Source organism: Lepus europaeus, chromosome 15 (genome assembly GCF_033115175.1).
Source record: "Lepus europaeus isolate LE1 chromosome 15, mLepTim1.pri, whole genome shotgun sequence".
In the NCBI taxonomy this organism is placed as follows: domain Eukaryota; kingdom Metazoa; phylum Chordata; class Mammalia; order Lagomorpha; family Leporidae; genus Lepus; species Lepus europaeus.
Genome location: NC_084841.1, coordinates 78,711,062 through 78,726,713, shown reverse-complemented (window position 1 = coordinate 78,726,713; position 15,652 = coordinate 78,711,062). Strand labels below are relative to the sequence as shown.

Below are 15,652 nucleotides of genomic sequence, written 5' to 3'. Positions count from 1 at the left end.
TCTTGTGAGTCCCATAATCCTGTCTCATGAATTTAATCAAGGAGTGTGTGAAATGCCTCAGCTGAAAATCTGATTAGGACTGGGAGACCAGAACATGTCTATACCTAGTCCAAGAAAGGAAACTAAGTCAGACATCTGCAACAGAAGCCAGATCAGATCTCATTGCCACAAATAATCATCTCTGTACCTACAATTAACAGAAGTTACTAAGTAAATAAGCTTTTAGTTATCCTTTGGTATATAATTCTATCCATTGGTTTGGCCTTTATTTAATGTGTTATGAATGAATGGAGACAGTTGCCTAACACAATTCCTACTACTTACCCCAAAATAAGGAATAAAATATAAGGAATAAAAAATCTTTATAGATAAATAATAACTTCATTTCATAAAAGTAGCCTTTTAGTGTGTTATTTTGAAACAAATACTTACTGATCACTTGTTTACCTGTATAAAAATGAGGATATTTTGTTTAAAAACTTCAAGATGCCATAATTTATGTATCAGATTCTTTTTTTTTTTGACAGGTAAAGTTATAGACAGAGACAGAAAGGTCTTCCTTCCGTTGGTTCGTTTCCCTAATGACCTCCACAGCCAGAGTTGCGCTGATCTGAAGCCAGGAGCCGGGTGCTTCCTCCCAAGTACTTGGGCCATCCTCTGCTGCCCTCCGAGGCCACAGCAGAGAGCTGGATTGGAAGAGGAGCAACCGGGACTAGTACCTGGTGCCTGAACCGGGACTAGAACCTGGGGTGCCAGCGCCGCAGGCAGAGGATTAGCCTAGTGAGCCTCAGTGCTGGCCTATGTATCAGATTTTTAAATAGAGTATGTGTGTCCATCCTTATAGATCAATATATACTGTATGGTGTCTGAAATGATTACCTAAAGTGAATATATTTGAGATTAGAACACAGGATGTCTTATCTAATAGTGCTAATGATAATATGTTACTTGGCATTCTGTGAATTTATCCTGTATTTTGGACATCACTTGATGATCAGGGACGTATTCTCCATATCTACCTGTGAAACTTAAAGGCAGAAACTCCATTTTTTTCCACTGCAAGTTGTCCTTAATGAAAATTGTTTATATTTTCAGAGTAATTTTTTTCTTTGATGCCAACAACAGGAAGAAAAAACATGTTTATTTTTCTTATGTGTCAATTTCACTTTTCTGAGTTGCTGAAGAAGGAATTCAGTCAACTGTGTCTAGTGTTTGTTGTGTAGTTGCGGGATTGCAGCCTGCTCAAGGGCCTCATGTCAACATAGAAAGCCCAGTATAAGTGAAAGAGAACCAAAGATCACACTGTAGACTTTAGCACATTTCAGGTTTGATCTTAATTGCAATGATTCTGCATTCTCTTTGGATAAAGTTAGTGAATCTCTGAACCTGTTAAAAATACCTATGAGGAGTTGTCATGATCTTACCTGTATGCTCAGCTCTGTATCTTACTAAACTGCTAGAATTTTAAGTTTAGGTACATATGTATTTTAAAGTAATTATTTATGGATAGTTTAGGAATTCAGTTTGAATTTCTTGACAAGAGAAATTTGAGATGAAGTTAGGTGAAGATAATTATTTATTGCTGTTTAAGTAAAATAGGAGCTGTGAATTCAGCTGTTACTTAGCCTTCTTTTTCTCTCTGTGGTGTATTTGCAAGGGAGAAGTCTTAGTGAAAAACTGAAAAATAATCTGGGAAACAATCTGTCCATAATCTGACAATTTTTTACACAGACTGTAACTTTAACTTGGACAAGAACTAAACAAAATATTTTGGTTACTGATTTTTCATAGAAAGGGATTATTGTTACCAGACCGTCCAAGCATTAGCTTTTCTTCAGATAGACAGAACTCACTTTATTACTCAGACCTTTGCTGTAATGATTTTTTTTTTCTTGAAATTTTTTTCCAGTGTTTCAGGAAGGTGCATTTTACCTACTAATAGGTCTAATAGAGAATTACAACTACAGATAAGATTGAATACCATAGAAATTAAATAATACTGCCTCTACAGTTAGTAGACTTTCTAAACCATTTTTCTGTACATACAGAAGGAAATTCAGAATGATGAAGATTCCCAAAGCAATTCTATTTGGACCAAACATGGTAATCCAGAAAAAAACAAAGAGTTTAGGAAAGATAAGGGATTGCTTGAAATGACGGATGCCTTAAGACAAACTGTCTGTAGGACCCAGGTAAAATTTTATAGTCTTTTTTTTTTTTTTTAACTTTTATTTAATGAATATAAATTTCCAAAGTACAGCTCATGGGTTACAATGGCTTCCCCCTCCAAAAACTTCCCTCCCACCCACAACCAAATTTTATAGTCTTAAAAGCATGTACATTTCTAGTTTTCCTTGCACAGTTGTTTAAGAAGCAATAGGTGATGGAAATGACATGGATTTTGGGATCAGAAAGCTGATCTTTGTTAAAAACTTTGGCATGTTAGGAATTGCCCTTTGTCTATGTTTTGGGACTCTTCTTGAAATAATATATATTCATATGAACATAGAGAAACAAGCTCCTAATGTATAATAAGTTCCTGACACATGCCAGTTACTTAAAACTGCTCTGAATGTTTAATGTAACATGTGTCTTTTAATTTGTCTTAGCCTGTGCAACTATGTATATTTGTAATTCATTATCTAAATTCAAGTATTTAACTTCGTCTAGAACAGTACTTTTAAAAATACATGAATTTCTTTTGATTAACATGGGAAACAAAATAGCTGGAAAGACTTTGACTTTGAGCTACAGAAAGTTCCTCAGCAAACCACAGTGTAAAGAAGCAAGAAATGTAAAATACAACAAGAAATGTAAAATGACAATGAAGTTATTAAAATAAATTTAGTTTAGACTAAGCATGGGAAAAAAAGATTTTGTAGAAGATATGGAAGTTGTTAAATTATATATACATGCTCTTGAGTTCTTTTAGAAGAGATTTGGATCCTTCTAGAACTCAAGATGTATATAAAATTCAGATAGAAATTTATTTTTAATTAAATTTCTTAATATAATGAAATATTAGTGCAATATTGTTTATAATATCCCTTAACTTTGAGTTAAGCATATTGATAAAGTGTATATGTAAATGTACTATATAAAACCTTGTGAACTAAAACATCTAAATTCTTTTATTTATCTTAGTATACCTATAATTCTTAGGGCTTTTATTGTATTTAATCTTGTATGTATATTTTATAAAGCCTACTTTGCTTAGTGGGTTTTTCTGTTGTGACTGCAAAATTGGTTGTGCTAAAGCTTTATTTAATCCATGGTCTAACTAAAGTATTTTTATAAAAATGCAGAAAGAAATGGAAAATCATGATGTTAATAATAGTTCCATTTTGACTGTACATCACAAAAAAAAATTCAGAGACTCCAGTAAAGGTTTGAAATTTATTAAAATGAGAAATACCCTAGGAAGGCATACATATGGAAATCAGGTAAAGTTTTCATAATTAAAGATAATATTTTATAGCTCTTTTCTAAATGTACCAAATACATCATTCATAAAATTTCTTGTAAAATATTTGCATAAAAGTATTGTTTAAAAACTTCATGTACAGTTTTAAAAGACTTTTGAAAATATACCTGTTAGGTTAAGAATTCAGCATTACCAATTTTTTAAAACTCTGCTTTATCATTTACCAACTGAATCTCCTTTTTTACCTCTTATCAGGAGTAGCGTTTATTTTAGAATTTATGTTAATTGCATTCCTGCTTTTCATTATATAGCTCTGTATGTATCCCTAAAAACATACTGCTTAGTTTTGCCTGCTAATAAATATTTTTGTAGGTCATAAATGTTTTTTGCTAGAATGTATTGTATTTTATAATTTGTTTATGTGATAAGTTTATCTTTCATCTTTATTATTGATAAACATTTGAGTTTCTTTTTGTTTTTAGAGTTTGGTTGGTTTTGGTGGCAATGAACAGTGGGCACGTTATCTTGGTACATGTGTTCAGTCATGTATATAGATGAGGGTATATTCCTAGGAATTAAATAAAGATTGACACCTATACTAGGAAATGTCAAACTGTTGTCCAAGACAGTTTAATTCTCATCTGACAGTAGATGAGATTCTCTGTTGTATGTAATTTTGTTTTTCAGTGTGGTATTCTTATATTGTAAAGTCATTCTTCTTGATTTTATTGGATATGTAATACATATCATTATCTTGAGATTTAATTGTGATCTAATATATGTAGAAGGAAATTAAGAAAAAAGATGGAGATATTCAACGGAATTACTCTTTGAGGAAAAAACGCAAAAAAGAAAATGATTGCAGGAGAGACCTCGAATGTGACAAAATTAAAAATACCTTAAGAAACCACATACATTATAGCGATCAGGTAAAACTGTAAGCTAAGCTATTTCAGATTTTTTGGGCTCTTCTCTAATGTATTTTAGGTATTGAATCTGATTTTTGTGATCACTTGTTATGTTAAATATAACCCACTTACAAAATTCTTCATTTGGGTTTGGCATAATAGAGTTAATGTTGTTCGAATTAACTTTTAGTTCATATTGAAAGTGGTTTTTTTTTACATGCATACAGAAAGAAATTTAGGTTAGTAACCAAGATACTCAAATGAATTTTGTTTTTCCTGAAGGTAAGGTTCTGTAAAAGGGGCTGGAAGACCATATCTGTACATAATTTGAGTATTATATTCTCAAGTAAATTTTACTTTTTATATTGTTCTTCCTTGGTATAATACAGACCATTATAAATAAGATGGCTTGTTTTTGAAATGTAAATTGTTAGGCCAGCGCCATGGCTTAACAGGTTAATCCTCCGCCTTGCGGCGCCGGCACACCGGGTTCTAGTCCCGGTTGGGGCGCTGGATTCTGTCCCGGTTGCCCCTCTTCCAGGCCAGCTCTCTGCTATGGCCCGGGAAGGCAGTGGAGGATGGCCCAAGTGCTTGGGCCCTGCACCCGCCTGGGAGACCAGGAGAAGCACCTGGCTCCTGGCTTCAGATCAGCGAGATGCACCGACCGCAGTGGCCATTGGAGGGTGAATCAACAGCAAAAAGGAAGACCATTCTCTCTCTCTCTCTCTCACTATCCACTCTGCCTGTCAAAAAAAAAAAAAAAAAAGAAAGAAATGGAAATTCTTAGATAAAAATTTTCCCAGAGTATAGCTTTATTTCAAAATCTGGGTCATTGGCATGTTTATATAGATTTACATCTCCAATCCAAAACTCTAAAATCTGAATAACTCTAGAATCGAAAAATTTTTGAGTGCCAATGTGACACCATGAGTAGAAAATTCCACACTTGACCTTATGTGACAGGTCCCAGTCAAAAATGCAGGTGCACTAAATATATCAGATTGCCTTCAGGTTATATGTGGAGGATACATTAAACATAAACTCAGTTTATGTTTAGGCTTGAGTCCTATCCTCAGTACCTCCTTATATGTATGCAAATATTCCAAAGTCCAATACACTTCTTCTTCTTCTTCTTTTTTTTATTTTTTAACAGGCAGAGTGGACAGTGAGAGAGAGACAGAGAGAAAGGTCTTCCTTTTGCCGTTGGTTCACCCTCCAGTGGCCGCCGCGGCCGGCGCGCTGTGCTGATCCAAAGGCAGGAGCCAGTTGCTTCTCCTGGTCTCCCATCGGGTGCAGGGCCCAAGCACTTGGGCCATCCTCCACTGCACTCCCGGGCCATAGCAGAGAGTTGGCCTGGAAGAGGGGCAACTGCGACAGAATCCGGTGCCCCGACTGGGACTAGAACCTGGTGTGCTGGCGCCGCTAGGCGGAGGATTAACCTGTTGAGCCATGGCGCCAGCCCCAATACACTTCTGATCCCAATTATTTTGGATAATAGAAACTTACCCTGTATATGTAAATTCAGAATGACATTCAGGAAAAGGATAAATAAGTAATTTTTGTCTATGTGAACTTGGTAATAAAGCAAAAATAAAATAAAGGTGGCTTCAAGAAAGATTTGAAACCAGTTAGAATGAAAAGTACTTTAAGAAAGTATGTTTATAGTCTTTATTTGGTAAGTAAAGATCAGTAAGCATTTAAATCACTAGGTGCGTTAAATGAAAACTGTGAACAAAAATGTTTTTTCTCTTTTTTTCAAAGAGCCATGACTTTTCTTATTGGGAGCTGGTAAGAGCTTCCATGTGATCACCCTGTTTTAGGCAAGAGTTATTCTTTATGGTTAAAAACAAAAATTGTGTTTTAACGGGGGATAATACAGACAAAAATTGCTCTAAGCAAATTGTCATAATGGAATTTAACAGTAAAAACTTAATACCAAAAAAAAAAAGTATGCTTATAGATATCAGGTAAAGCTTTCAAGATTGACATTTGCTTTTTAAACTTTCATCGTATAACGTTGATCCATGATTTTGAGAATCTTTGTTATGGTTAATATTGTTTGACTGTGTTCCTCCTGTGCTATGTTGTCTGTATTGATGTCATTTGTATTGGCATCATTAGTACATTATCTAAAGTACTTTTACATGTATGCAAAGGAAATGAAGAATTCTGTTTTTGCTGATTATGCCAAAGAGTCAAGAACAAAAGATGTCAGGGCAGATGTGGATATTATTGAAATAAAAAATGCCTTAAGAAAGCATATATATAGAGCTCAGGTAAGACTCTGCATGCTAAAAGTTCTATATAATTACTGTCCTCTAGTGTAACTGAAATAGTTATACACACATGTATGTGTGCACATACATGTATATGATTCATTTGTTAATATATTTAACCTGTCTGAAAATCATTTTCTTAGTTCATAATCTGTTATGTAGAATGATGTATTTGGGAATTTTGTAAGTATGATGAATAGTCTGTTTATTTGTACCTCAGTATTATTTCATATAAATTGCATGTACAGACTGGTGTAACTTTGCTGGTCACCAATTTGTCCAGTATTGGGGGGATGAAGGCTTGAAGGTCTCTCTAGCATCGTGATTCACCCCCAGTTTAGATGAGTCTCCTGTTTCTGGACTTTGGAATTGGGGCCTTCTCAGTGATCTTGTCCCTCCCCCAGTAGTAGGAACTTTAATGATCGCAACTCACAATCTTTACCTGTTTCTTCCTTTCACAAATTTCAGGGTTTTTTTCTGTTTGTTGGGGGTAACAGGCCTTGTTACCTTTTCCAAAGAGTACCTTCTTAGGCCCGTAAGGGGAGGAATTCCTTTATTATGAGCTCCCACTGAGGTTTGTAGAGAAAAATCTCGCCAGTGGATACAAACTCCCCTTGTGTGTACTCTCACAGAATGCTACTGGCCCACACATAACATTTAGCAAGTGGTAAAGACTTCAGGTGAGATTTTCTTCCCTTCTTTAATGCAGGCTTCTTCTTCCCATATTCTGTCTCGGGTAAATCAGTGTTCATTTCCCATGTCCTGGAGGCTCTTGTCTTTTATTTCAGTCACATTGGTTGCACTACCATCTCTGCTGTCTGATAAATTTCAGAAAAATTGTAGTTTGGTGGATTATCAAGCCTTTTCTTCTTAAAGTGGGAACAACTCTCTTTCTGACTTTCTATATCCAAAGTGGAAGTAAAAAATTCATCATTGTTTTAATTCTTCTATTGTTAGCAAGTTTGAGCATATTTTATAACTTTACTTGCCATTTATATTGTTCTTTCCTGTACCAGTTGCCTATTTACATTATTTTGTCTTTTTTCCACTGGATTTCTTATTTTGTCTTTGTTTCTAGAGTTGGGTATAATCAGGATATTTTCTCTATTTGATTTGTTACAGATTTTTTTTCAAGGGTAATCTGTTAAAAGTATACAATCCTAAGTATTTTAAAGCAACAGAGAACGCTTTTACATCTGTTTAGGTAAAAACATGAATAACTTTTTTCTCCTATGGATCCTTATACAAAATGTCCTCTCCATTTATATCTCTAATTATTAAAATATAAAGGACAATGAATGGACCTCTTCAGATCTTCAAAGTGAATGTGACTTTAGCCTTTAAATTATTTTAATTTAGAAGGAGAAAGTAGAGAAATTCATATTCATGAAAGTGTCATTACCCTAAAATGATGGAAGTTGCTAGTTTGAACAGATTGATTATAGCTATTAATGTGTTCCAGAATCTGTTTTGTGTGTTTGGCTAACGTTCTGTGCTTTAGTAAGGTAAAATGTATTTTTTTGACCTAAAATTGTAAGATTTTAATTATGTGGTTGCTGTTTTGTAGGCTGTCAGATACAACTGCATTAGAATAGATAAACAACCAGTATACAATATAGAGGTAAGGAATTTGGAGTAAGGTGGTATTGTGAGTAAAAAAAAAAGCTGCTTTTTGATTTGTTATTTTTAGCTATTTTGATTTCAAGGAAGAGTTTACAACAAAAGCTTCTTATCAAATTTTAAATGTAGTTTCTCTTATTAGAAATGAAAAATACTTTTCGGTTAACATTCTGTACAGTAATAAAAACTCATCACAAGTATTATAGAATTTATTCGGTGCTTATGAGAGGTGAAGTATGTATCTCTTGTCACATCTCTTAACTCCCAATTGCCTATTTCATATTAAATTTGTGATACAGTAATTACAAAAGTATCTTGTATCTTTAGTCATTCCTTTAGAGGTGATTGTTTTATTTCATGTGTCTTTCAGGGTATTTTTTTTGACTCTCGGCTAATTCAAAGTGGTTATTTTTCACTCTCAACTAATGTAATATTGTTATAAATATTTTGACTGAAGGAGAATATATTTGGTAAAACTTTTTAAGGTTCATATTAATGTACATACTCAGCTTTGCATCTAAAAAACTATTCAGTTTTAGCTAACTGAGGTCTTGACCTCTTTATTGATCAAAGTTCACAAATTTCTTTAAAATATTTTCTTTTAGAGGTAATACTTTCCCTTACTATTTAAGACAACAGAAAATTATATGACAATAATGTGTACTTTTGCATTGCCTTGTTGCAAAATATATTCATAGACATGACTCTTTTGAACCAAATGACAACCTTGTCATGTCAAAGAGTGAGGGTAAGAGCTATCTTTATTTTATAGATGAGGCCATTAACTTTAGTAATTCAAGATTTGATCATAGAATTTTTACTTTTTCTTTTGTTGAGTAATGGAATCTTTCCTTTTTTAGGTTAAAAATACTGAATTTCCCAGAGGTGTATTAAATTTAATCGAAAGCCTCATAGAAGGACAGTTCTTTAAGGAAGCTATTGAAGAGCTTTCCTCTTTGCAAGCACATTATATTCCTCCTGTGTGCCTTCTTCATGCTCTTCTAGAGAACGTTCTACAGGTAAGAAGAGCCTTCAGGGTTTATAATCTTTTTTTTTTTTTTTCAATGAATGTTGACATGTGTGGAAACTTCTTCATTTTTGGTGTTTATTGTCAATTTTCTCCTTTCAATTTTGTTGCCCTGATATTTCTAGCAAATACAGTTTCCACTTGTCACTTCTTTTCTGTTTAACTGTGTACAAGATTATACTCTGAATGCTTAAGCTTATTATTTTCTCAGAGTTTCAAGGTTACTTTTCTCTTGGAACATGTTATCTGATTTTTCCCATGGCAGGAAAGTATGAAACATTGAATCAGATTAAAGTAATTTGGAATGCCATTTGGTACCTTAGCCCTGTCTAAATAGTATGCATAGCAAATAAACCTACTCCCTAAACTGAGTCAATAGGAATACCTCTTCAGAGGTAGCTTTCTAAATGTTCTTTACCAAGGTGCCAGTGGGAAAACAGATCAGGTGCGAACTATGTCACAGTAATATTGGTGATAAGTAAGAATATTATATGGAAAGTTTCTTACCTTTAGTTTCGTTCAGGTGACATTTGGGAGATCTTAATCTTACTATAATAATGAAATGGAAAGTGGACATGCTATATAAGTGAACCCTAATAGCTAGGATTACCTAACATGTAGATAACATATTTGGAGTGTACTTTTGCCAGTTGTAATATTTCATTAGCTCAACATGCTATTTCCATCTGATCTGCTTTTTCCAAACATATATTTATGTGTTATTCTGGGATTATTGTTCTAGTTTTGTACTGAATTACCTGGTGAAACAGTACTTTAAGCTATCATGTTTTGTTTATTTTTAAATAACAGGATAACATAGATACATTTTCTGGTCGATACTTTCACATATTGTCAGCTCTTCTTCACCTGCATCCACCTTGGAAGTCCCCAGCCATGTCAAGATATTACTTAGAGTTGTTTCAATGTCCAACTTGTATGAAAGGAGCCTGGTCCCTAGTAGAAGTACTTATCAGGTAAGGGCATTCACCTGTGAGGATACAAAATTTCGTCTTAAGTTGTTATGCCATCCATTTATTTTGGATACTGATGAAAGAAGTATACTTCTGTTTTTAGAAAATGGATGTGTTGTGTTTGTGTGTTGGGTTTATGGTAAAATTCACAAGAAGGGCAAATCTACATTGTTTATTATTTTTGAGGTTCAGTGAGCTCATGAAACTGACTTACTGGAAGGCCAAATTACTTTTAACATTTTAATCAAAATTTTTAGTTTGCTTTGTTTTTTGTTTTGTTTTGTTTTGTTTTGACAGGCAGAGTGGATAGTGAGGGAGAGAGATAGAGAGAAAGGTCTTCCTTTTTGCGGTTGGTTCACCCTCCAATGGCTGCTGCAGCCAGCACATCGTGCTGATCCGAAGCCAGGAGCCAGGTGCTTCTCCTGGTCTCCCGTGCAGGTGCAGGGCCCAAGCACTTGGGCCATCCTCCACTGCCTTCCCGGGCCATAGCAGAGAGCTGGCCTGGAAGAGGGGCAACCGGGACAGAATCCGGCGCCCCAACCGGGACTAGAACCCGGTGTGCCGGCGCCGCAAGGCGGAGGATTAGCCTGTTAAGCCACGGCGCCGGCAGTTTGCTTTGTTTTAAAATGAAGATGATTTACTCAGTACAAATATTACCAAATTTTGGTCATGAAAATGTAAACATTTATAATTGTATACAGTGTCTTTTAGAAGTTTGTATTCTGAAGCACAGGTTAATGCTGCCTAAATATCTCATCACTTTGATGCCTCTCCACACACTGTAATCTGTCTAGACTTTACATTGTCTTTTTTTTTAACAAATATTACTGTCTCTAGAAATCCTTCCTACTTCCCATTTTTCCCTCCATAACAAAACTAATCATTTCCTCTACTCTGACAAATCTTCCCTTTATCAGGGAAGATCTTTCTTTGTATCCAGGTGTTCAATTTTAGAAAGTCCAGGATAGTACAAGAAAGGAAACTTGACTGGCCAGGTTAGCTGTTTGAAATCATAAAGATTCATTTACTGGCTAAGTAGCTAAACAGAATTGTTTTTTCAAAGTATTCTTTCAGCAAATGTTTTTTGAGTACTTACTGGGAGTAAGGCTCTATAGTCTATTTCAGCAGTTTAAAACAAAACAAAACAAAAAAAAAAACAGTTCCTGTACTTTGAAGGTGACTGAGATGTAAACAGTACTAGCCCCAGACTAAGTCGAGGCTGTGAAGAATATGTGTATGTGGCCAGCAACCTTCCTAATTTCCAAATCTGTTCCCTCCTTCACAACCATTGCCTTTATTTAAAAGTTCCCGTTGCTTCTTATATAAACTATTGGAACACCTACTTTACTGATTTTTTTTTTTAAGTTTTATTTTATTTATTTGAAAGAGTTCCAGAGAGAGAGAGAGAGAGAGGTTTTCCATCCACTGGTTCACTACCCAAATAACTGCAATGGCCAGAGTTGAACTGATCTGAAGCCAGGAGCCAGGAACTTCTTCCAGGTCTCCCACGCGGGTACAGGAGCCAAGGACATGGTCCACCTTCTACTGCTTTCCCAGGCCATAGGAGAGAGCTGGATGGGAAGTGGAGCAGCCGGGACTTGAGCTGACACCCATGAGGGATGCTGGCACTGCAGGCCAGGGCTTTAACCCGCTGTGCCAAAGCGCTGGCCCCTTTACTGATCTTAATTCAACTTTTTTTCCCCTTTAAGTTATCTTTCAAAGTGCCTTAGTATGCTTTTTCCAAAATGATTTCCAAGATTAAAGTCCTTCATTGCCTCACACATCATCTCCAGAAGACAGTTCATATTCCTTGGTAAAACACTAAAACCTGTCATGATTTACCCCTGTAAATGTGCCTATTGCCTGTCTTCCCTTTCCTGTCACCTTTCCTATTCTGTTTTTCTGTATGCATATAGTTATAAATATATGGGTGTGTGTGTGTGTGTGTACCTGGCAAACTGTTTATCACCCTTTAAAATACAACTCAGATGCCACTTCCTAATTCTTGTCCTTTCTTATGAGTTAAGTTTGTTGTTCACACCAGTGTGGAAGATCTCCATCCTCGTTATCTGATATAATGCGTGGAACATAATAGATGCTTAATGAATGTTTGGGTTAACTACTTAGTGCTATAGGAAATGGAATCTGGGCAGCCTTCAAGTAGACTTTTTAATAAACAGAAGTGGCCAAAGTTTGCATAGGGAAGCAATAGGAGTGTAAATGAGCTGAATAACATTAGTCTCTCTACTGTTGTATGGGCTTGAAATATTCCAAAAGATGTGTTAAAAAAATAAAAAAAAACTATGTGTCTCTGAAAGTTTTCAGAAAATCTGAAAAACTATATGGGGATGGGGAATCTTACAAAACACATTCAAGTAATAAATTATTAAGTTTAAAAGCTTCAACAGATGCTCCTAACCTGAGAATACAATATTCAAAAAGTAGAGACAGAGGTAGAAAGTTACAAGCATCCTGCTGATATAGTTACAAGAAAGTTGGGAGACTATTATAAGTATTATTGCCTAGATTCTTTCTAAGTCTAAGTAATTTATATTCTCCTTAAAAATACACTATAGAGTTCTACTGTCCAGCCCAGTAGCCACTGCCACATATGACTGTTTATGTTTGAATTTAATTAACATTAACTGATTCAAAATTAAAGTCTTCAGGTGCACAGACCACATTTCAGGTGTCCAGCAGAACTTACCTGTGTTCACAAAGTTTTATATTGGATAGGACTGCTGTAAAAGACAGAAAGGAAATAAAATACTGAATTTTAAAAACTCTTAAGAAAAGTAGTACTAAATAACCTTCGTTTACTAAATAGTGAACAAAGAATCTTGGTGAGAGAGAGAGATTGTGACAAATATTTTAAGCTGAAAGCATAGCTGGTCATTTGGATCAAAAGTACTCAATGAAATTTATAATTTGCTCTTGGTGAAATAAAGAGTACAAAGGAGAACCTGGTATTAAATATTAGTTATTGAAAAAATTAAATCTATATTAAGAATGACATTTGTTGACGATTTCATTGAATTCTAAAAGTATTCTAAAAAACACTTTGTACACAAACTACACAGTGAATTAATTGTATGTTTTTAGATTGTTGGCTTTGTGTTTTTCAGGTCTTGCCTTTTCAATGAAAATTTTTGTCATCAAATTTCAGAAAATATCAATGACTCTAAAGTACTCTACCTGACACTACTCAAATTTTTCTTTAATTTAGTTGAAAGTGAAGTACGGCATCTGAGTCAAAAGTAAGTTTTAATCATAGAATCACATTTTCCTACATTTCTGAGTTTTTATATACCATTTCATTAAACATTTACACATTCCTAAAAAGTCACCTCATTTTATATTGTGAAAGAAATTTTTTAAATATGTATTTATTTATTTGAAAGGCAAAGGTGGGGGGGGAGGTCTTCCATCTATTGGTTCACTCCCCAAATGACCACAATCGCTGGAGCTGTGCCAGTCTGAAGCCAGGAGCCTGGAGCTTCTTCTGGGTCTCCCACACAGGTGCAGGGGCCCAAGGACTTGAGCCATCTTCTGCTTTCCCAGGCTGTAGCAAGGAGCTGGGTCAGCAGTAAAGCAACCAGGACTCAAAACAGTGTCCATATGAGATGCTGGCACTGCAGGCGGTGGCTTTACCCACTACGTCACAACACTGGCACAGAAATTATTTTTAAAACATATTTCTACACATACTTCAGAGGAAATGAGGTATATGTGTTCTTTTTTTTTTGTTAGGCAGACTTAGGCAGTTAGAGAGACAGAGAGTTATAGACAGTGAGAGAGAGACAGAGAGAAAGGTCTTCCTTCCGTTGGTTCACTCCCCCGATGGCCGCTACTGCCGGTGCTGTGCCGATCCAAAGCCAGGATCTGGGTGCTTCCCCTCCCCGTCTCCCATGCGGGTGCAGGGACCCAAGCACCTGGGCCATTCTCTGCTACCCTCCGGGGCCACAGCAGAGAGCTGGACTGGAAGAGGAGCTACCGGGACTAGAACCCGGCACCCCAACCGGAACTAGAACCTAGGGTACCGGTGCCACAGGCAGAGGATTAGCCAAGTGAGCCATGGCGCCGGCCCACATTTTTATTTTTAATTGTTTATTTGGGTTAGTGTTTTCATTTTCCAACCTTTGTATATTTTTAAGAGTCTTTAGTAATTGAATGCTCAAGTGAACAACTACCTGAATCTTCAATACCTGTGATAAGTTTTGTTCCTACTCTCAAACTTGCAGATGGATTACTGTGTATATGTTAATTTTATGGAAACAAGGCTGTTTTTATATTTATTATAATTGTTATGATCTATATGTTATCTTTCTTTAATAAAAGATTGATTGACTGATTTGAAAGGCAGAGTTGCAGAGGGTGAGGGAGAAACAGAGGGAAATCTTCCATCTACTGTTCAGTATGGCCACCACATCCAGGGGTTGGCTAACCTTAAGTCATGATCCACAAACTCTATCTTGGTCTCCCATGTGGGTGGCAGGGGTCCAAGTACTTGGGCCATCTTCTGCTGCTTTCCCAGCTGCTTTAACAAGGAGCTGATTGGAAGTGGAACAGGCAGGACTTGAACTGGTGCTCATATGGGATGCTGGCATCTCAGGCAATGGCTTACCCAACTACACCTCAACATAGGCACCTATTACGATCTTTCTATATTCAAAAATTGCTAGTGGGGCAGGCATTTTGGCGTAACAGTTAAGACACCACTTGGGATGCCCACATCCTATATTAGAGTTCCTGGATTTGAGTACTGACTCCACTCCTGATTTCAGCATCCTGCTAATGCACACCCTGGGTAGGAGACAGCAGGTGGTGGCTCAAATATTGGGTTCTTGCCACTCTCATGAGAGACCTGGACTAAGTTCCTGTCTCCTGATTTTAGCCTGGCCCATCATCTCCAGCTATTGTCTCACCTTCCTCCACCCCTCCTTTACCCAAACCCCTCCCCTGCCTTTCAAATAAAATAGATTTTTTAAATTGCTAACTTTTGTTTTGCTTTTTGACAGATGTGTCTAATAACTGTCATGAAATGTACATTAAGATTCATATTTTTGTATTTTCATTAGGTTGTATGACTGGTCAGATTCTCAGAGTCTGAAAATAACAGGAAAGGCAGTTCTTCTTGAAATCTTTTGGTCAGGAAGTGAGACTTCGGGGCTTTTGACCAAACCAGTGAATATGCTTTTGGAATGGACTATATATTCTCACAAAGAAAAATGCAAGTCTAATGATGTAAGTAAGATTAATTTGCAAATGAATAATGATCTGTGCAAATAGAGCAGTTGGTTCTCTTTGGGCATCCTTAGATTAAACCAGTTGGGTATTAAAAATATTCAGAAAAATTGCATCTATATATACAAACTTTCTTATCTTTATTCCCTAAACCATACAGTATAGCAACTTCTTAAGTAGCA

General features: G+C 35.8%; 1 protein-coding gene across 2 annotated transcripts in view; it reads left to right on the top strand.

The window, feature by feature from the left end:
- Positions 1-15,652, top strand: part of SLF1 (SMC5-SMC6 complex localization factor 1) — an 80,363-nt gene that overhangs the window by 38,866 nt on the left and 25,845 nt on the right. For both annotated transcript variants that reach the window (XM_062212411.1, XM_062212410.1), the window contains 9 exons: positions 2,049-2,192; positions 3,306-3,443; positions 4,210-4,353; positions 6,489-6,608; positions 8,176-8,229; positions 9,089-9,247; positions 10,066-10,229; positions 13,352-13,483; positions 15,305-15,470. In XM_062212411.1, the coding sequence (XP_062068395.1) occupies positions 2,049-2,192; positions 3,306-3,443; positions 4,210-4,353; positions 6,489-6,608; positions 8,176-8,229; positions 9,089-9,247; positions 10,066-10,229; positions 13,352-13,483; positions 15,305-15,470 (1,221 nt within the window). The remainder of the gene's footprint in view (positions 1-2,048; positions 2,193-3,305; positions 3,444-4,209; positions 4,354-6,488; positions 6,609-8,175; positions 8,230-9,088; positions 9,248-10,065; positions 10,230-13,351; positions 13,484-15,304; positions 15,471-15,652) is intronic.